The sequence below is a fragment of the Neodiprion lecontei genome, chromosome 3, assembly GCF_021901455.1.
Source record: "Neodiprion lecontei isolate iyNeoLeco1 chromosome 3, iyNeoLeco1.1, whole genome shotgun sequence".
Lineage (NCBI taxonomy): Eukaryota > Metazoa > Arthropoda > Insecta > Hymenoptera > Diprionidae > Neodiprion > Neodiprion lecontei.
The window spans coordinates 23527066-23548923 of NC_060262.1; the positions used below are offsets into that span (position 1 = coordinate 23527066).

At 36.0% G+C, this 21858-nt stretch overlaps 3 protein-coding genes and 1 long non-coding RNA gene across 5 annotated transcripts; 2 read left to right on the plus strand and 2 right to left on the minus strand.

The window, feature by feature from the left end:
- Positions 1–1364: 1364 nt before the first annotated feature.
- Positions 1365–10402, minus strand: LOC124293355. The gene is made up of 4 exons (XR_006903287.1): positions 10104–10402; positions 9861–9973; positions 7941–8141; positions 1365–1422 (listed from the first exon to the last, which is right to left on the minus strand). It is a non-coding gene; the product is annotated as an uncharacterized LOC124293355 (long non-coding RNA).
- On the plus strand, positions 4108–9825 carry LOC107217978 (GMP reductase 2-like). Its single transcript, XM_015655702.2, has 6 exons — positions 4108–4306; positions 4612–4731; positions 7906–8163; positions 8694–8882; positions 8992–9194; positions 9429–9825. Exons 1-6 carry the CDS (start codon positions 4220–4222, stop codon positions 9622–9624), a joined length of 1053 nt encoding a protein of 350 aa, XP_015511188.2. The 5' UTR covers positions 4108–4219; the 3' UTR covers positions 9625–9825.
- A 259-nt stretch (positions 10403–10661) lies between the features above and the next one.
- LOC107224760 (WD repeat-containing and planar cell polarity effector protein fritz) lies at positions 10662–18966 on the plus strand. Of its 2 annotated transcripts, none has more exons than XM_046733976.1 (16): positions 10662–10678; positions 10853–10954; positions 11109–11238; positions 11315–11492; positions 11559–11752; positions 11847–11947; positions 13666–13780; positions 13922–14131; positions 14263–14426; positions 14876–14986; positions 15070–15278; positions 15512–15635; positions 15729–15898; positions 16081–17795; positions 17930–18065; positions 18528–18966. In XM_046733976.1, coding segments are annotated over exons 1-16 (3753 nt in total). In that variant the 5' UTR covers positions 10662–10676; the 3' UTR covers positions 18620–18966. The 2 variants fall into 2 exon arrangements, with proteins under 2 accessions (XP_046589932.1, XP_015520430.2); XM_015664944.2 differs by having other exon boundaries at positions 14879–14986.
- On the minus strand, positions 17608–20605 carry LOC107224750 (39S ribosomal protein L48, mitochondrial). Its single transcript, XM_015664932.2, has 4 exons — positions 20451–20605; positions 20249–20329; positions 19664–19797; positions 17608–19426 (listed from the first exon to the last, which is right to left on the minus strand). The coding sequence occupies exons 1-4, from the start codon at positions 20472–20474 to the stop codon at positions 19120–19122; spliced, it is 546 nt and encodes a 181-aa protein (XP_015520418.1). The 5' UTR covers positions 20475–20605; the 3' UTR covers positions 17608–19119.
- Positions 20606–21858: the final 1253 nt, after the last annotated feature.

Below are 21858 nucleotides of genomic sequence, written 5' to 3' on the forward strand. Positions count from 1 at the left end.
GACGTCACTTTCTGAACATCCGACATCCAAACTATGGTTTCGAACTTTGATACTATGTATGATGATGTATGATGTACGATGTATGATGTATGATGTATAAGGTATGATGATATGATATGATGTATAATGATTTTAGCTTTCACATTTCATACAAGAAATACACACCTCATCTCTCCTGCCGATTTCAGACTCAAGCGGCCAGGCCCTTCGATGGTCAGCCGTTGACTGAAGATATATTCTTCAGTGAACGGGTCGGCTAATAACGCTGCCGTTCTGCGACAGTTGGATGATGAAAAATTTCGCTCGTATCTTTCAAATGTGTGTTAAAATACACTCGAAGTGTTAAGGAGCGTCGTTCTTTCTCTCCCTATCACCTTTCTAGGTCTTTAAATCACTACGCGGCGTTAAATACTGTCTCATATACGAAGCATCCATTTCATCTCGTTCAAAATTAGCGCATCCGTGATGTATTACAGTTACTCTGAATTTTTTTCCATCCGAATACTTTTCGAAAAACAATTCTGCTCCTCCACCCAACGCAGATACTTCACTTGCGACCAGTTAAAACAGCGTTTCGATTCTATGCCTATGAAAATTCAAGATCGAGAGAGCAAATGAAAAGTTGTTGGAATAATTATCAATACTAATGTTATGGAATACATCGAGCGCGCGTCGAATAGAATCCCATTTCGAAATGAATAATTCTTCTCTTTTTGTATCATAGCTAATCTAGTAATATAGGTAAATAGGATGGTTGGAGGTGTTCGGAAATGGTAGGACATTTCGAAAGTTAAAGTCGACGATGATCCGGTGCATCAATTTTATCGTCACAGATTTTCTTTTCCCACGAGGCATAGAGTATTCAACAACGATAATGCAGTCCTTAAAATTCATCATTCATCTCCGTCCGGAAAGCTAATTCGCAAGGCGTGGTATTCTAGATATGTCAAAACTAAGCTAGCGGCACGTGTTTGCATTGTTAGAAAAATACCCGTACTCTACATACACTGTTTCTAATCTTTTGCTACATTTGGTTTAATCCCCATGCTTCCACAGCACGAATAGTCGGAAATGTTTTTGATTATCCATAATAAAATAAAAGAAGTAACAAAGCTTAAATTTATTGTCGAAGCTCTAATGAATACATCAAACTGCGGTCGAATCAATCCATTTATTATTTGCACATGACCTCTCTACATTTGATAAATTATTCCTAAATACATTGAAACATATGTATTTATAATGAAATATCATGCAATGGGCTGTGTAAACTATAAACTATAATTTCTATCCAATAGCTGCTTTTATGTCAACAGGGCTTTGAGACTCAGTTCAGTTCGTCCTCCTCCACGTCCACCTCCGACCACCTCCAACAATCGCCAACCACCTCGAACAACCACCGATAACCACCTCGGGTTGTACCTGGAATAGCAATAAATATTTTCAGTATAAGAACACATCAAAAACATTACGTAAGGATTCATATAATCACAGGTTTTGTTTTTTGGCTGTAACTTTCGATGCGTTTATCGCAGCGTATTGGAACTGCGCCCAATCGATTTCTCCCGCAAAATTACGTCGGCATAGTGCATGAAAGAATTTTTTCCGGCACTTTGCAGAATCGCGCAAATTTTCGCAAAAAACCACAAATGGGTTAGCCTTACTTTTTCTTCATTTTTGGAGCCGAATCTGCTACGCAAAGCCCCACTTTCATGCACATGTGATAAAAGCAATGTTTTTCGAAAGTGATGACGTTTTCCTATACTTTTGAGTTAAGACTGTTAAGATTAAACTAGGCATTAATTCAGACGCAAGAATCGTGTTGGCCAGTGATGGTTGAAAATGTTATATGTAACGTTTGTAGTATCGAGTATATGAAGAATCCAGCGTCCCATCAAACTGCCATGTGACATGAGACACATGTTTTTCACAAACCCGCGCATTTAGTGAGTCAACAGCACCGCCAAAATAATTGTACTCCGCAGTGTTGCAAGCTCAGAACGTTTTGTAATCCATATTTGAACTGGACATACGATTCTGTCGAATGAAATCCCGAGATAGAATATTTTTAGACCAACTTTTGTTGCTACGGTTAAACAAAATTATGAGATACGACGATTTTCTGCTCAGGCGTCTATGTCAATCTTAAAAACTGTTACATTTTTCCAGCTTTTACGTAACTTGACAGACCTTGTCGGCGATATTATGATAATTTGTCCCACGCACAAGGCACTACAGCATCATCTGGCTGTCGCCAAACGACCGTAATACATGTACAGTTTTGATTACGAGGGAACTCTAAGAAACAATTACAATTACACCGGTGGTGATCTAAATAATTATGGGGCCGCGCATGGTGACGATCTCCTTTATCTCTTTCGATCTCGACATTTGTATTTTGGCCCCCTGAATACGAGAATAACGAGAACGATTGGAAAATGGTCGACACAATGGTAGAGTTGTGGACATCTTTTGCTGCCACTGGGCAATCATAAATTTGTTACACTGGAATCAATACATTTTTATTTTTGTGAAATAAAAGAATTTTAGTCCATTAACGTTATCCTTTCAGAACTCCAATGACATGAATTTCCAATGGAACGTCAATATGGGAGCCATTTTCCTTGCACAATAATTACCTTCAAATAGGCAATGGACGTGAGTTGGTACTCGAAAATAAAAGCGGCTTTCTCGGGGCGAAAATGCAGTTTTGCACGGAGCTGTTTGCCAAGACGATGTGGGTTTAGCATCTTTTCTCACTAGTTTGCCTCTTCTATTCCCAACATGTTCTACCAAATACTCAAAATTTGTAATGCAACAAGTAATGTCTACTATATTCGTGTTGAAAAATGATACTTTATGGTGAAAACAGCACATATCATGAGAAATTTAATTTCCAGAAAGCGCAGTTAAATATGAGCGCATTGTCTTTCTCACATCTCACTCAACATTTGAATCCGCATGAACAAATCGCGTCTTAGGTTACCTGAGTTAGGTATCGCTACATCAAGCTGGAACCGCCACATTCAAAAAACGATAATTCTCCTATGGAATAATTAAGGGCTAATTAAGCGCCAATTAAATGCTCTATTTCCGAATTAAATGCTCTGCGTTTTTACAAAAAACCTGTAGCGATGCCAGCTCGAAATAAACCTGACACCGCTTTGCCAAAAACAATGGAAACGGGAAGAAATTTCGAAAATATGTCAAGGCCGGAGTTGAAGGCTAATTAAGGGCTCATTAAAACATTCCTCCATAAAAATACGTGTAAAATGAGCGAAGATACGTTTGCTTCCATCTCATCAATAATCTCGTGAATCCATACAAAATTTTAATCTGGAAATTGAATGACATAAATCTATTGACTTGCCAAATTTTATCCAAAATAGAATGTTAATTCTCGTATGGTTAGAACTCCCTCAATCTTTTCCGCTCAATCGGAAACCAGTGGATTAGGTCAAGCTTCGCTTGCTTGCAAAATTTTTTTAAAATTGATATGCTTTTTCATTTTCGTAAAATCACAGCAGAAGAAAATCGATGCATCGATTGAATTGAGTAATTTGATTATTGCATGTGTTAGTCATTATCTTGAAATACAACATTAATCCTACTGTCTAAATGCCGGAGCATCGGAATTAGAGAAAGTACCATTCATTCAATGTTTTGCAGGTAATGAATTTATAATTTATTTGAGGAATTATCAAACGTTAATCAAAATTCATCTCAGGTGATCTGCACAGAATTCATTCGTGAAAAAAGTGAACTCTGATTTATTGAAACTGGGAAAACAATGCGATTTTCGGCATTAGAACGATGGATGGTTGATTTGACTACTTCGACGTCGTCAATCCGTAAACGTTCTGTGTATGTAGTTTTTTTGATCAATGAGGGACCCTTGAAAGAAACTTGGTAAATTAAACACATTGCGAAAACCCAAGATATCGTGAATAAAATTTCAAACGTTTCTATTTACGGACAATCTCGTGTTATGATAAATGTATGATAGCACTACATTTTCGTAATTCCCCCGTCCGCTATTTCACACAAACACACACAAAATTCACGCGCGCATAGAGACTATATAACGGCTCTAGGAAAGTTGATATATGTAATTGCTACGTCCCAGCTCGTAAGGCGGGCACATCGTCACATCGCTAATCACCGATAATTCTCCGAGAACTTGTACAACATTTTTATAAACTTGTACAGTTTATAAAAAATGTCGAAAATAATTAACGATGTCAAATTAGATTATAAAGATGTTCTAATTCGCCCGAGGAGAAGCACTATTCGAAGCAGAGCGGACGTAAGTGTACTTTGACAGTTTGAAAATCTACTAACTCGAGACATGCTCGTGTATCGCATGTGCAAAGATCCAGAGGTTCAAGGTTTTGTGGATTTGCACATGTACGCATGTACGCATACACACATTACACATTACACATTATATACTGAGTATCAAATCTTTGCAGTAAAGTTAGTTGCATGTCAAATCTGAAATTAACTATTGAAATTTTCCTCCCAGATGCCTTTCTTAAACAGAAAACACAATGCTAGTTATAAATTTTGCAAAAATTTCAGTGGCATACATGTGAAATGATAAATTTCCAGATCGACCTCTTCGCGGAAATGAAATTCCGAAACTCTAAACGTATTTACGAGGGTATCCCGATAATGGCAGCAAACATGGAAAGCACGGGTACATTCGAGATGGCCAAGGCACTTTCAAAGGTAAGCTTGAATTCTAAGGGTTTGTAGTAAGGCGCCACAGTAACCCAACGTCGTCATATAACACTCTCGGAATAACTAACTACAGTATATCACGTAACTTTTGCGGTTCGATGATGTCATAAAATTCGGAACTCTGTGGACATGAGCAAAATTGAACACTTGCGTCGACCATTTGACCAGTAAACACTATTGGAGCAATAATAAATACATGTAATAAGCTCTCCTTTTGAAGTGGAGATGAGCGAAACACTGTACTATTAAATTTTATACCAATATTGAGCACAAATATTGTATACAGGGTAAGATTTTGCGATGTTGCTTGAGAATGTGGCTCTGTTTGATTACGTAACATGAATTCTGTTCTCGCTATCACAATCAGGCATTCAAACCTCCATGAAAAATATTTTTTTTCTTCCCAAGTACCCGGATTACCGGTATCAGCTTGCGTGTTTGTGTTGTTTTGTATATGAAAGAAATGACAAACATTTTAAATATTTTCATAACACCGTGTTTTAGTCTTTATGAATATTGTTTATAGCTTGCGAAATATGAAACTCTGTCAATGAAGTCTGAGATTTCATCGCCATGTTTAGGATTTCAGGGTGCATTAACGATTTGAATACCTAAAATATATTAGAACCTTTATTGGGCATCAGATAAACCGCGTGTCTAATGGTATGAGGATGAATGCGCCATTATACGACATGTTGCCACACGTAAAGGCAAAAGGGCGTATTTTCTTCCCCTTTGTATACACGCGGAAACATGAGGATACGGTGCAAAATGTTGAAATTGAAAAATGGATCAGTTAGGGGCAAAAGGTCGTAAGTACCGTCGCTTACGCTCTTTCATCGCGAATCTTATGAAAAATAATCAGATTCTCTAATGGTGTAAGGTCGCATGTGCTCACATGCGGCTTTATATCGTTACGTCTGACATTATTTCTCGAGAAAACATATAATTTTAAAAATCCTTCCCGAAATTGATGGATCTTTATGTTTCGATGGTTGTTGCGCAGTTCACGGAAAAATACAAAAATGGCGGATACGAACTTATATCATTTATAAAAATGAGAAATAAAAATATATATCGGGGCTAAAAGGGCGTATGCACCACAAATAAGGCCTTTTACCTCTTTATTCACTTTTTCGGCTAATTTTAGTGTATGCAGACATGCGTTTTGAGTGCTTTTACAGCGTATGCCGCAAAAGCAGAATATTGTACGCCCTTTTATCACCAAGTTTGCCTTTTTGGTGCATACGTTCTTACAACATTAGACACGCGATATTATTACATAATGTCAACCAGGCAGCATGAGAAAAATTTTTCCCTAAAAAGTATGAATTATGCACTAATTGCGTAAGATTTATCTTATCATCCCGGAGTGCCAAAAAATTCCTGTATTCTTCCCGGTAGGAAAAATTCCCGGTTTTTTCCCAGTTCGTATAGACCCTGAGTGAATAAGTTGTACGGCGGCGACTAGAAACGTGCTCTAAAACGGTATGATAACGTCGATGTTGAGAGTTGAGGAGTCATTGGAGCGAAGCAAGACTTGACCGAATCAGTTGAAACTTGACCAATAAAGTTCCGGTCTAGTAAAATATAATAAGTATAAGGAAATAGAGAATCCGAGAGATTGCGATAAAAAACTGTTTACAAGTGTATAATCTGTAACATAGCAAATAAAAGTATAACTGAATTCAGTCAATTATCGCTTAGGATTTCATAAGAGTGAAATAAAAATACAATTGGCATATACGCTTGATTGAGAAGCAGATTAACTCAACTTTGGCACACAGAAAAATGCTTCCTCTTCACTGAATTCAAAAATCCTGTTTCTCTGTAGAATCTCTGTAGAGACGTATCCCGTATACGTTCGCTGGAAAAGTTGACCGTGATTAATTGCAAAGAAATTGATGATGTTCACATTGAGGAATCGCTAGCATATTGTCTGCACCGTAATATAAACTGTTAAAATTTATTTGTTTTTCAGACAACTGACAGCCTCTGAGCCTCTGAGATGCCTCTGTCAACATCATTTACAATTGGTGTTCGCACATCGACCCAGTTCTCCTTATATTTGATACATTCTTCAATAGTTTTATTTTCGTTTCGATCAATTATGCGTATTCGTTTTGTGTTGTCGTACTATGGCCCAGTTTCAGAATCGTTGTGTAGTGCTCGGTAACATAGAATTTGTTGAAAAATGTTTTAATTGATTCCAAGTTTCTTTTCCGAGTGATCCAAGCATGTCCTGTAGTGGCCTGTTTCGGGAGCAAGTGTATTAATTCATTCTGTGTCTGTTATTGGCAGTGTGTCTACGTTCATATCAACGACTTTAATTATTATTGTGACTGAGTTGAATGTTTGTATTCCCTTGTCTAGGCTTCGTATTTCCGGATACTAGGACTGAAAGAATATACAAGCCCTGTAGGATCCCTTGGTTTCAGAAGACATAGTACAAGGCAAATGGTTTTGAATGAAAAATTAGCATCTGTATGAGACTTTTATCGGTTATTCCCTCAGATAATTGTGCATGTATAGATATATTTGTATTTCAGTGCGAATTGACCCTGCTTAGTCCGAACTCGTGCGCAGGATTTTAGGGTATTTATATGCTGAATTGTGTTGTGTCCAAGTGCGGTGCGTAGGGTGTATCACATTCTGATTGTAGGTAACATTTACTGTATTTTAACAATTAGATTTTTTTCTCTTTTCTTCCTGTTCTCGTTGTTCTCTGTTAACTCTCTACTGTTTGGTAATTTATATACCAAATGTCTTCAATTTGCCAAGCCTTCGTACAGGGTTCTGCTTGCCTGTAGCAGCCACGGTGTTATTGACTTTCGAAGGGTACATCGTCGTCTTTTCCATTTCTAAGAGTAGTCTGTTCTTTCGTTTGTTTTCCATGTTTGGTGTGTGTTTTTGTGATTTTCAGTTTCCCTATTTATTTCGAACTAGTGTTGTGTGAATGTTGTCGTTGCCATTGCTATCCCAGTTGGGCTTCAATGGAGTTTGATAACGATGTTCAAGTATTGTTGTCTTGGGTCGAGGATTTGACTTTACCCGTACAGTTATTCCGCAGGGTATTCTTTTGGTTTGCGAGACCGTAGAAAAAAATTGCTTTCCGTGGTTATATTTACAATAATTAAAAGTGTGATAATTATATGCTTTCAGCATGGACTCTTTACAGCGGTTCATAAATACAATACCTTGGAGGAATGGAAGGCCTTTGCAGCTTCAAGTCCTGAATGTCTTCACAATGTTTCTGTATCCGTTGGAATAAGTCCCAGTGACTTGAAACTACTCTCAGATATTATTGATGCCATTCCAGAAATTTCGATCATTTCTCTGGATATTGCGAACGCGCATATTCAGGTCTTCCTCGAATCCATCAAACAAGTTCGGTCCGCCTACCCAAACCACACAATTGTAGTGAGTTTCTATACATTGAAAAAAACTATACTTAAAGTAGCGTCAATATCGCATATCAAGAGTCATGTACCAACGTAATAAATTCTAGAACAGAAATGTTATCATTTTTCGAGGGGTTGAGCGCCGTATGAAAATGTTGTACACTAATTACGGTCACAAAGATTTTTGTTGATTATAGAGATTACTCGTCATCAATGAAATCCCAAAGATTGCAAAGCTTAGAAATTGATCATAAATACCAAAAGTGATTGCAAAGATTACAGAAGTTACAAAATGATTGCCAGCTTTACAATAATATTATGTAAATTGCAAAGCGATCGCACGGTGATTACAAGAATTACAAAAATAACACGAAGAATACAAAATATTACGAGGAATTGCAAAGATTATAAGTGACAGCAAAGTTTTCGGGGCGTGTATAAATAAGATTACAGCAGCGATCAACCCCGCGTCGTGCTAGTAAAGAACCTGCAGAAAACCAAAGTTCCGATCAATGAAACGTTTGAAGTTAATCCAAATCTGATTAATAGGCTGGAGACGTGGCTATCCCAGAGATGGTCGAAGAGATAATATTGACCGGCGCTGATATCGTCAAAGTAGGCATTGGCGGGGGCTCTGTGTGTACCACTCGCTTGAAAACCGGTGTCGGCTATCCTCAATTGAGCGCTGTGCTTGAATGCGCGCATGCCGCACATGGTGTAGGCGGGCACATCATTGCCGTGAGTATTCCGAATATTAGCAATCATATCTCATTGTCAGCCACCAGAAACGCTTCCAACTGATTTCTAATGTGCACAATGATGTGAGAATTGGTAAATTTTGGTACAGGACGGAGGTTGCATCAACGTTGGAGATTTGGCCAAGGCGTTCGGAGCCGGTGCTGACTTCGTTATGATCGGAGGAATGTTAGCGGGTCACGATCAGAGCGGTGGGAAAATTATAAAAAGAGATGGAAAACTTTACTCTCAATTTTATGGATTGTGTTCCAGAGCCGCAATGGAAAAGCACTATGGTGGAGTTGCAGAATACAGGTACATACATCCGCTGTGACAACAACGCGCGTAAATCTGTAGCAAGTTATATGGAGAAAGTAGCGATAAGATGATGATAGTAAAATTAAAAATTGTCGATTTCCGAGTTAGATACATGCCGATTAATATTCGTCATTTTTTTTTTTGGCTCAAAACAACCTTCATTTTCAAAATTACAACTTCAACATTAACGATGATTTTTCGACTGTAAAACTTGTGTATTATTTAATGCAGGGCCGCTGAAGGGAAAGAAGTCGAAATTCCATACAAAGGCGACGTCGAAGCAACGATATTAGATATGTTGGGTGGCCTGCGTTCAGCGTGCACGTATGTGGGAGCAAAACGACTTCAAGAACTCTACCGACAGACAACATTCATACGTTGTACACAACAGTCTAACCCAGTTTTCGAGTCAGCACCATCAAAATGAACTTTACATCATTGAACTTACGGATGAGATTACTGATGTTGTATGATGTAAAAAATTATGATATGTATTTTGTAAATATACACCCGAAAAGTGTCATGCAATTTCAAGTTGATCAGGTGATTTGTTTATCGTGAGAAGCCTTTTATTTTAACTAATGTCAAAGTGCTTCGTATTCAATAAATCGAGAATATATCAATACTTCCGAATGGCTTTATGACATGGAAATCCTGTAATACCTATGACTTATTTCCAGAGACCAGATACGTCAAATCGCCAGTCACAAATACGGAATTTCCGCAATTCTGTAAACATTTTAGATAACACTAACCTCGAAGGCATCTGAAGAATTCTGAAAATAAAGGATCAATTACCTATTACGGGCTGCATTGATATTCTTCGACAAATGACTGTCAAAGCATCATTAAGTACCCCGAGATTGTGAACTGTGACGTGAACACGATATTGTGATAAATACTCACTTTATTATTATGTATTTGAAATCAAATTTTTTCTCGATACGCTGCAGTAAAAACAGTTACGCCATGCATTCTATGATGCACATATATTTTCGATTGACATGTCTTCACAGTTGTTAAAATTGATCAACGTTAACATATGTGATTTCCAGTACCCATGAGTACGCTTACAGCGAGGATTAGAGTCGGGCTGGAGCCGAGTCAGAGCCGAATCAGCCGAGTCAGAGCCTGGTTAGAATCAAGTTATCATCAACCAAAGAGGATGAGTCCAACCTCAATTTGAGTCGGTAAGGGCAGGAAATGTCTGTACCGAAACTCTTGACTGTCAGCACTGTCCCTCGCTTAGTTGCTCCGAACCGACTCTCGTTGTCAATCTAGGCCGTGTTCGAAAATTGACTGACAGTATTGTCAGCAATCTTTTATCTCTTTTGCGCTTCCAAGTTCATGGATAGCTCTGACTCTGTCCTAGGGAATTTTCAGTACTGTCAGTCAATTTACGAACACGGCCCTACAATCAACGAATATATATAGGAATTTTTGAAGTGCGGATTCAGATCGACCAAGGCGTAGTCTATCATGTATGAGTTATAATTGCGTACTCTCTGACTTGAGACTTAAAGAATTCCATGCTTTAAGTATTGAGGTATGGAATTTCTGATTTTGAGAAAAGCTGATCTAGTGAAGCATAACCTCCAAAAATTGTGACAACTTATTTGTCACCATAATGTGAAAATTTTATTTTCAACTTGTAGGATCAAATTATTCTTCGTCATGACTATTTTGTTAGGTGAAACTAACTTTTGGACGTTTGAAGACGTCGTTAACATCAAGGATACTGACTTTGGTGCATTTCGGTAAGGCTTTTACGTAACCTTTGTGATTCTGTTCTTTACCTATTTCTTTCTAATTTAATACGTTGAAATTTGTTTATAAGAATCCTTAAACGACTGGGATTCTATAAATGTTTATCGAAGATTATTCCATTTGCATCCTGTAATGTTATTATAGATATCATGATAAACGTACGGAGAATTTATATGCCGAAGGCAAAAGATCCTATGGTAAGAAACGTGGAATGGTTTGCGTTCCACAAAATAAGAAAGCGAATAAGCTGAAGGATTCGATCAAGTATCTAGAGGTTGGTAAATGATCATTCACCCTTCGAAAATTTTTCATGATTGTATCTGTACAAGATACACATTATCTTTTTGTAGGAACAATTGAAAGATCACTCTGTGGTATATTGCCAGTGGTGTGATCATTGCGTGGTACAATTACTCCTGAGCTCCGGATTACTGATTCACATACAAATCAATCTTTCCACAGGGGATATCCAAAAAATGATATTCGATAAATACCTTGTCGGAAAAGTTTTGGATCACATGTCAGATGGTGAGAATTGTAGAACTTTACGAAACTTTACGGGCTTCATGTTCTAATTAAAACTTTTATTTCTAGTGATAATTACAAAAAGTCATCTGATGTGCACGTACAATGACAATCAAGTGACTTTGGTACACTTTACAAAGCCCAAAAGGCATATGTTTGAGAAAATGAGTAGACTAGATCCTAAGTTGGTATTGTTTGATTTGTCTGGCCCAAGTGGCCGCAGATTAGATAAAAAAATTCAATTTAATAAGACTGGAGATTTGGTAAGAATAAATTTTTTCATAGTTGAGGTATTACAATTTCGTGCGAAATAAAAAAAGATATCAATTTCCCTAAATACCATTTGAACATGTACAGATTGTAGTATGGTGGAAATCGACCGTGAATGAAGTGTTTCCTTGGAGTCCTGTAGTAAAAGAACATGATCGAGCTAATGTTCACCTTTATCGTCTCATAGGGTATGTATACATTTCATTAGATTAGCGGTAATAGCAACGTTTGACACAGCCTTGCAAAAAATCGTGATAACATATAATGGTAAGAAAGTAGGAACAAAATAGAACAGAATATAATAATACTTTTTATCGTACATTACTTTGTACCTTGGAAAGTATACTGTACAAAGTATATCTTCGAAAACTTGATTGACTCAAGGCTGCATCTGGATATCAAAATGTAATTTCACTCGTCTCTCAATGTATGGAATTTCTAAAGATACCTCCAAAATGTATGAACAATTCATAAAATATTGCTTCTTGCAATGAATTACATTCAAAATAAATCAATCGTCAAAAGTCAACTGATGATTGTTCAGAACTGATATCTTGTTTCTAATTGTTAGGAGCAAAACTTGAGTAAATATGAAATATTTTGCAGCTAAAAAATCAAGAAACCAACAGAAATAGGTATAAGTAATAGTTTCACTGATTTGTTATTCTTACTTTCACGTGAGTAGTATTAAGATATTAAAGAGAATAATACCATTTTAATGGAACATCAAATTGAAGAGAACCCAGTTCATAAAGTATACCACTGTACAATACTGTGCATGTTGCAGGGCATCAAAATATTCCAGATGTATTGTGAAATATTAATTATAGCAAATCACGAACTTGAAAAATAAAAATAATTTTGATGCAATTGAAAAAAAAATTCACTATCTAAATATACCGAATTCACATTATATACATTTATTTGCTTTGCAACTTGTAATAAAACATATAGAATACTCATGCAAAGATCACATACCATGTCGATCTTGGCCCCAATACTAAGTAATGATATCTTGCATGAATTCATTTAAATTTGACAAGTGTTGTGAATTGGGCATGGAGTTTTTGGGATTGTGTCCACAATATGTGGTTGAGGTGATTGTGGTTCAGGTTCTGCCTCTTGAGAAAATTCAGTATCACCTGTACTCATTGGTAGACTAGGTGTTGAAATGTTGATTTTTGTGCCGTTTGATGATTTTTTCATATTTCTTGCAGCGCAAACTTGTTTGTTAGCTTTTTTGTGTTGTTCCCATGCATATATTTTATGCTGTGGAGGTGCTGAGAGTTCATAGGCCTTTTGCCTGCTGAGTTTTGCTGGTAATTCCCAAGTCCCCTATGCGTATGATTATTTGTCATGTCATCATTCAGAAGCATATTAAACAATGCGTTCATAGTTCCCACTAAAGGTTTCTAATTATTGCTAAATCTATTACGGTCAGCTACACAAAGAATACCTTGAAATTGCCCCATGGAGATTGAGTGGATTTTTTCTGGCCAACTAAAATTCGTCCTTGGTCATCAGCCATAAATTGAGTTACCTTGCAATGCTGATCAGGCCAACAGGGGTGCCAGTTTGGCACTTCCCAATTTCGCAACCTCACTGGTTTGAAAGCTTCATTTGTCCAGTGTCCATGCCAATGCTGTGACATGGCTTTGAGTGAATTTAATTACTTGAAATTTAGAAAACCAACAGTTTTTCAGAACATTATTTTCGTATATTACCCCAAGCCGGCTACTTGATTACAAATCATATCAACCCTGTTGCTATGGCAATTACAGATGCCTAAGTTGGTTTCAAACTGCTAATAATCTGTGCACTTTATATCACAAGATATTGAAAACGAATTTTAACATGTATCACATGCCTTATATATCAAAGAAATTGATTTCAATATGTTTTTCAGAATAAAGATAGAGCTTTTGTGCTTTCTGCGAACAGAATTTGATCCGCTATGTGTAACATTTAGTACATATCATGAGAATATGATACATTCTGTAGAACAGAAGGTGTCTAGAAAGGTGAATAATTAATTCCAACTCCTAACATACGCGATTTTTTATTCTATCGTGTATGCAAAATTATTGTTATTACAAGTCACTGAAATCATGACTAGTGCTGACTCTTTAATGATAATTTTTAACACAAGGTATTATGTTTAGGGTGAAGTAACCATTGAGTGGAGAGTTTACGAAGTATCTCAACAGGGTAAATTGCAAAGAATAGCTGTAACCTCTGTTCCTTTGCCAACGCATACCAGTTGTATCAAATTTTCACCTAATCATGACATGTTGTTGTTGTGTTGTATCGATGGCTCTGTGACATTACATGATCAAGCTCGAGGAACGAATAATACTGTGAAAGCTGCTTTTGTGAGTTGCCACATCTGTAGTTCACTTTATTCAAGTTATCTATGTTCTAAATCTTTTTATTTTCATCATCAGAATAGCTTAATAAACGGTATGTATTAAACTTCACTGTGGCATACATTTTCTTGTGACAGATACCGACTTTGGCGTCGTGGCATAGCGACGGAATGGCATTTACCATTAGCAATGAACGGGGTCAATTTCAACATTATGATATATCGTTAACATGTTTACGGAGCCAAATACTCAATGAAGATACAACACCTGCTAATATTTTGGATCTTTCGTCGTATTTTAGGTATTTCTGCAATACATATATATATATATATATATATATACACCTATATGACCTACTAATTGATAAAAGTGTTCATTTATGAATACATTATTTTACTATTTGTAAACATTGGAGGATATTTTTAATTACTCTCATTTTGAGACAATAACACAAGCACCTTCATTAACTGAAATCAAAAGCACTAAAATTTCTAATGTAAAATTGCAAACAACCACATGCATTTTATTTAAATGCGAAGATTTTCTGTTCACATCACTATAAAATACATTTTATTTGCTGCATCCAAAGGCATGGTCAAGGTATTATTATGATACGTTTAATTATATACTGCACTAAGCAATCAACCAACGAACATATCTTACTTGTTTAATTATAAAATTGCCAAGGGCATATGTTAGGATTATAATGCGTTTTACTATAAGCTGCAAAGAGTTACCTTTCAATTGAAGTAGAAATCAACCAGCCTTATTGCGAATGGAATGGAGCAAAGGAATAACTTCTCACGACTGTCCAGAATCGTACGGTAATGGGGATTCCCTGTTTTTACTACTATTTGAAAGGTTTGTCGTTAAAATCAAAGTAGCTGCATTTAACTATTACAATTCTCAAGTAATATGTAGCTGTACTTTTTGCTTTTCCTCAGAGGGCCATTGGGAATAATTAAATTCATAGAAGGAAGTAATTTGTCTGGCGACATACTAGTTCGAAGGCACTTGAATCTCTCGCAGGTTGAACGTGCAATATCACTGCTTTTGGCTATGAATTGGGACACTTATCCTGAAGTGTGTATGCATTCCCTGAATCAAATATTGAATTACCTCTTCAAGTCAACACTCACGCCAGAAAGAGAAGGTAAACCTCGTTACAAATTTTTTTTAAATTATAAAATACTTCACATTTCATATGAACTAATGTATGGACTTCTAAGATTGAGATGTATAGTATTGATAAAACGATAGATTTAGTACAGTTGAAGCAGAGTATCATAAGGAAATAAACTTTCCAATTTTTGTCTTTGCATCAAACTTGCAGACATGAGAAAATATTGCATCAAAATATATGTTTATGCTTCGATAATTTTCAAGGGCTCATACAAACTGCTCTGGGCAGTTTTCATGTACCAATTACACCGATAAGCCAGACAGTTCAAGAAGAATATGGAGAAGAAGTAAGAGATTTGACAAGGAGATTTTTTCATCATTTGTTGAGGTAGATATAAATTTGCACCCGGGGCAACAAAATAATCTGCTAAGTTACATAATTCAAAAGCTTAGAATTAACAAAATCTATATGTCGTAACAGGCATCGTCTGTTCGAGAAAGCTTTCAGACTTGCCATAGATTTGAATGATCATGATCTCTTTATGGATATACATTTTTATGCCTTGATAACAAACGATACAGAGATGGCAACTGCAGCGAAAGGAAAAGCTGAAACTATCCTTGTTCGATCGAATAGTTGTAGTAGCACACGTAAGTACTTGCATGAATTCATTCAAGTTGCTTGTTGATTTGGTTCTATCACAAATGCAGACAAGAGTTTTTTGGCATGAAAAGTGAAGATACGTAGAGCATAGTACAAGCTTCATAAGTAATGACAAAAAAGTTGCATACAACCTAATCGCTGAAAATATGAAACTTTTGATTATCTATAGATTCAACATGCTCTCGGCGATCCTGTTCGCTTTGTTCAAGTTCGGAGAGTCAAGCAGAAAGCGAATCTTACAGTGAAGAAAGTGAAACTGAAGATTCACCAAGGAGGGAAAAACTCAGTTCAACTGTGCCTCTGAAACGGAATAATGTCAAAAGTGTTGACAGTAATATCCCACCTTTACCTGTCTTACATCCCCATCACTATAATAGAAAGAGCCTAATATCAACTTCATTCAACGCGGTTGAAAGTCCTACCATAAACTCTTTGAATAGTGACAAAAATTTAATGTCAACTGCATTCAATGTTCCCAGTGTCAATCATCTCACTTCAGAGCCTTGCGATAATTCCCCAACTAATGTCAGTCGAAACAATGATCCACTAACTTCTCCTTATAGCAATCCCAATTTGTGCGCAACGTCTACTAACAATTCTGCCAGAAATTTGCCGTTATTTAATGATGTAATAGGTGACTTAATGTCAACGTCTTTCAGTAACAATTCTATATCACCAATTTTCAATCACTCCAGCAATACCATAAACGATAAATCATTTGATAACAAGTCAAATACCATATCTTCACCAACGTTTAATAATGTTTCAAGCAATGCGAAAATTTCAACAATATTGCAAGATACGAAAAACTTGACGACAACTTTATTCAATAATCCTACCTACGACACAGAATTATTTGATAATACTTCCAATAAATCATCTTCATTTAGTAATATAGAATCCCCTCATATCTCAACACCATTTAGCAATCTGATTAGTAATTCAATGAGCAAATCATATGGTGATCTGTATAATGGATTCAATTCAACAAGTAAATATAGTATGAATATACCACCAATATTATATGGTATGAAACCACCGGGAGTCAACGCTTCTCCGTCAAATACATTGGTATCAATGCTATTCAATGATTCAATTAGTACTGATAAATTGTCAACTACACCATTTTTTGATCCAAACGGTAGCCTTATGTCAACATCATTTAGTAACTTTGATAAAGAACTGACATCAGATTTTGGTAACACTGGTAAAGACACTTTTGCACCAACTTCAATTAACCCTGTGGATAATCCGATTCACAATCATTCACCAATCAAGTCAATCAAAAAACATTGTCCAATGCCAGTACCACCTCCGCCTTCAATAAAAAATTCCTACAATTATGTACACAGCTTGCCAAACAAAAGTTACCAATTGTCGCATAGTACGTTGGGATTAGCTAATATAGACGAACCTGTTCAACGATTTCAATCCAGGTTACTTAACTCAACTGCAAAAGTTTTACACAGGCAAAATTCTGTATCTACAATTCTACAAAATCATCATAAAAGAAATAACAAGTTTCAATCAACCAAAACTTACAGAGTTAATTATGACCTTGATTTCGTTCCGTTCTATGGTAGCTGTGACAATTTAGATTCTCATGCTCCGATAAATCATTTAAGATCGAATTCACAACTGCAAACGAAGTTAAGAGAAAGTAGGCATTTGAAACACAGTTTTTTGCAAAATTGTGCCAACTTGAACATAAGCAAAGAGCAGAAATTTTCTTCCAATATATCACCACAACTTATTATCAATTCTTCATTCTCTAAACCCAAGTCCAACACCCAAATCCCTCCTGCTGTTGAAACTTTAACGTCAAGTGAAAAGCCAAAAGTTAAATTTTCTGACACTGTGACACACATTTTGGTGCCTGGATCGGTGAGATAATTCATTTAAACATTTTATAGTCTGAATTTAAAAAATAATACTGAATTATCTATAATACTTGTATAAAAGATGTGCAAAATTTGAGCCATCACTAAAATGTTTCATTGATGAATATTGAATTTCAGGGGCAACCATATAGACCTGTACAAAAGCGGTCGGTAACTCAGTTGCATCCTATGGATCCTAAGCGAGAGTTAGCCGAAAGCCTTCCACTGTGTCTTGGAAATGAAGACTATCTCAAAGATTTTCAACCATTGTCAAGTGAGTTAAAAGAGAACAAAGTCGTTATGATTTGTGTACTTGGCCTCGTTATAAGTTTGTGATTTTGAAAACTGAATAACAGGAGAAAAATTACTTGTTATTTCATAATTTCTATCCTTCATTTGCACGTTTTCAAGAACATTGCACAAAATTGACTAAGTGATATTTTGAGTAAAATTTTCAAGGAATTGTATGGAGGATAAATATTGCAGAAAAAAATTAACCACGTAATTACATGCAACAAAGTGTAGGCAATTTCTAAAAATGTTGGGGGTAAATTTTGTTTTGGATCATTTTGTACTCTCCAGTTTGTTTCAATCTCCATTGATGGAAGGATAGGCTGTCATTTTTTCGGCAATATCCAATTAGAATTGATCATAAACATGGAATGAAATTTTTACATTAAAGTCTACTTTGTTAAAACGATTTTTAAAAGTGTATCTCTATTTTGTAATATTACAGAAGACTCTGAAACTGACAGTACGAAGGAACCACATAGTAAACAACCAGACGAATCAGCAAAGATCAAAATTGTTCATTTTGGACTTTTGTAAAATTTGATGCGATTCAACACTTACACATATTCAATTTTAATATTGTAATAAAGAACTGTTTAAATTTAATACAAAAACGTTGAGGCTTGATGATCATTAAAATAGCGCATTAGGTTGTTTCATTGTCACGTACTAGTATACATATAACGTGGTTTCATTTCACGTTTTAATACACATATCATGAATTCATATTTTTAAATAGTATTACCAATATAGGTTAGGAATTAAATGTAATTATATGACTGTAATGACCGCTAACTGCCAGTGAAGCTGTATTATTATGTTATTGCTATGTGTCCGTATATTTTGTATTTTTATTGATCGCAAATAAACATATTTTTAATAGATCTATTCAGTTGAGATATTTCGTACAAAAAGTGCCCGAAAAGGACTGTGAGAAAAGTAATTCCGTATAACGTAAATTATTTATCTAGCTTTTATTTAACGATGAGTATAATATAATACTAATATTTTGTACACAATAAGCTTTTAGATATATTTTAAAAACCTTTTTTCTTTTTTCCCGTGGTTTTGCCAACCATATCTAGCTGTTCCTTAAGTTCCATAAGGTCTTTATTCGGAACATGTCTAATTTCTTCGTGCTCTGGTTCATGTTTTACTACATTAACTGTTACCCCTTCTGGAAGGCTTGCGTCTATCATTCGAAGAAGAATAGGGTACAGAGTCGAAGGTGGTTGAACCACTTGTATACTTCTGAAATATGTCTTCAATTTATATTCAGAATCAATCACAGTACTCCTCGGCTTGAACTTTTGTATAATCTCATGTTTTGGTGGTAGGGCCCAGCTGAAATTTTTTTTACACCCATTAACAATCTTCGATCAAGTATTATACAATTATACGTATTGCTAATTTATCCACGTCGCAAGTGTGAAAATTATGCTCTTTTCAATTTTTTATCTGTTTGGGTAAATTATAAATCATTCATCAGCTGCAAGATTATTTCAAATTCATCGCAATAGGCTTCCTTCTTGCAGTAAATTATGATAATAATAAGGAATGTTCAATAAAGATAATACTAACCTAGTCTCGACTTCTATACCCATATCTTGAATTAAATTATCTAGAAAGTGATGATAGCTTTCCAGAGTACAAAAGTTGTATGCTGTAAGTTGAATATTCAAGACATCATGCATGGGTATCTTGGATTTTCCTACCTGAAATAAATTTCCTACTGAAAATCACAATATCACTGATTCAGTATTCTCATTGATGTCACTACCGACAATGACGAGCTAAGAGACATGTTTATGACGTACAGGACAAGATTATCCCATTATGTTTCAAGACACTGCCGACGAAGTTACAATCTGGTCAAATAAACATGATTCAAAATAGCTCAGCTTAAGATAGGTTAAAGAAATAGTACTATTAGCAGACAGGATTTGCTACATTACAAATCAGTTTAATGAAGTCCTGTATAGCTAATGTGACATAATTCTAAAAGCTGTCCAAGGGAACTGAATATAGCTTTTCGAGAGGTAAAACTCAGATAACTCTACATATTCATGGAAAAAGTCACAATAAGTTTTCTGCAAGCCATCTCGCAGGAAACATTGTCTACTTCGATCGACTAAACATCGTGTTAATGTGAAAATAGAAACTGACCTCCAAATAGTCTGGTTCATACAAGGAATAAGCACGGCAAAACGAGGACCCGACCTGGGTTCGTAGAGTGGATTTCACTACCTTAAAATAGAATTAAAAATGAATGGGGTAAATTTGACATCTGAATTTGGTGTTAGGTTATAATTATACCTCCTGGTTACGGAGGTTCATATGAAGTGTTAGCTGGGTTTCAAAATCATACCTTTCTCAACATTCTGAGTGCCATTATATTTAGTATGAACCAGGATAATTCCGATATTTAATTCACGAACTAGATATTCAACATATTCGCTTCGAAACACATTTGTGTTCAAGGAATATGAAGGGCCGGCTGCGCTACCGCTAAGATACTAAATTATTAGATACTAAACTCTTCATATCCTTGGTACTACAGAACGCCGCGTAACCGTTTTGAAGCCTGTTTCTTAGTTTGTGCACTAAAGACCGAAGCGCTGCAATCTCGGAGGTCAATAAGCAACAATGTGCAACAAAGAGAAATAATAGGGCAGTAAGCCTCCCCCTCACTAGTTCAGAGACGGAATACCCAGATCTGTGTAAAAAACCGTGCGTGACTGAAGATATGTAAAGACCACGGAGGTAAAGACTAATAGCCTTACAGGACTTTTCGTAGTCGAAAATGGACAAGACAAAGTTATCGGCAACCGGCGCCGTCTGCGTCCTACAACTGCACGCGCAACTCAATCCGGCAAGCGGTCGGTATGTAAAAACGACAAGAACTGATGTCGCCATCGCACGCCGCGTGTGCCCAGAACAAATTTTCCCCACTCACATAGTCATATTTTTTATTCCATCTGATTTGTAATTAGCGTTCTTGACGGATATCACTTCCTTTCCGTCAAAAGTGATAAATTTGTGTGTATAGTGTGACAAAACATTTCTTTTGTGAGTCTAAAATCAATTAATAATATTATAAAATGCAAGTTATCATATGAGTTGCCTCTCTTTTTATGTATGTGAATGTAATTATTTTTTGAAAAAAGTATTTGACAGTAGATTCAGTCAAGTAATCTAGAAAACAAGTAGGTATACAGATTTGTCACACAAAATTTTAAATAATTTTCTACAATACAGATGCAAAAGCGAAGATGGGAGTTGATTTCTTACTGTGCTCGTTTCCACACCACCGCAAGCGGTAAAGCATCCGGCGCGTTTTTTTTTTACGTGGTATCCCCAGTAGGCCTAATCCACGGAGAATACTTGCAAGATCGATCTTACGTTCTTCGAAAAATTGCGAATGACTTTTTTTCACATATTAATTATGGTAAATTATTTTTCCCAATCAATTTGGACTCGCGTATATTCGCAGTTTGTTCGAAACTTTTCAGTTCATGTAACTCGCTGACTATTTATTACTGATGAAAGATGACTGTTTTAACTATGGATGAAAGATGGTTGTTTTAATTATGGATGAAGGGTGATTGTTTTTATCTTATATGCTAACGGCAGTTGACATTCGATGTTCGCGCACAGGTTTTTTTTCTTATGGGTATGAGATAATTACTAAAATGAAGAACCTGGTCAATAAGCAAAACAATCAACACCGGAACCAAGATCTAAAACTCGAATCGCTGTAAGACATTGTCATGTAC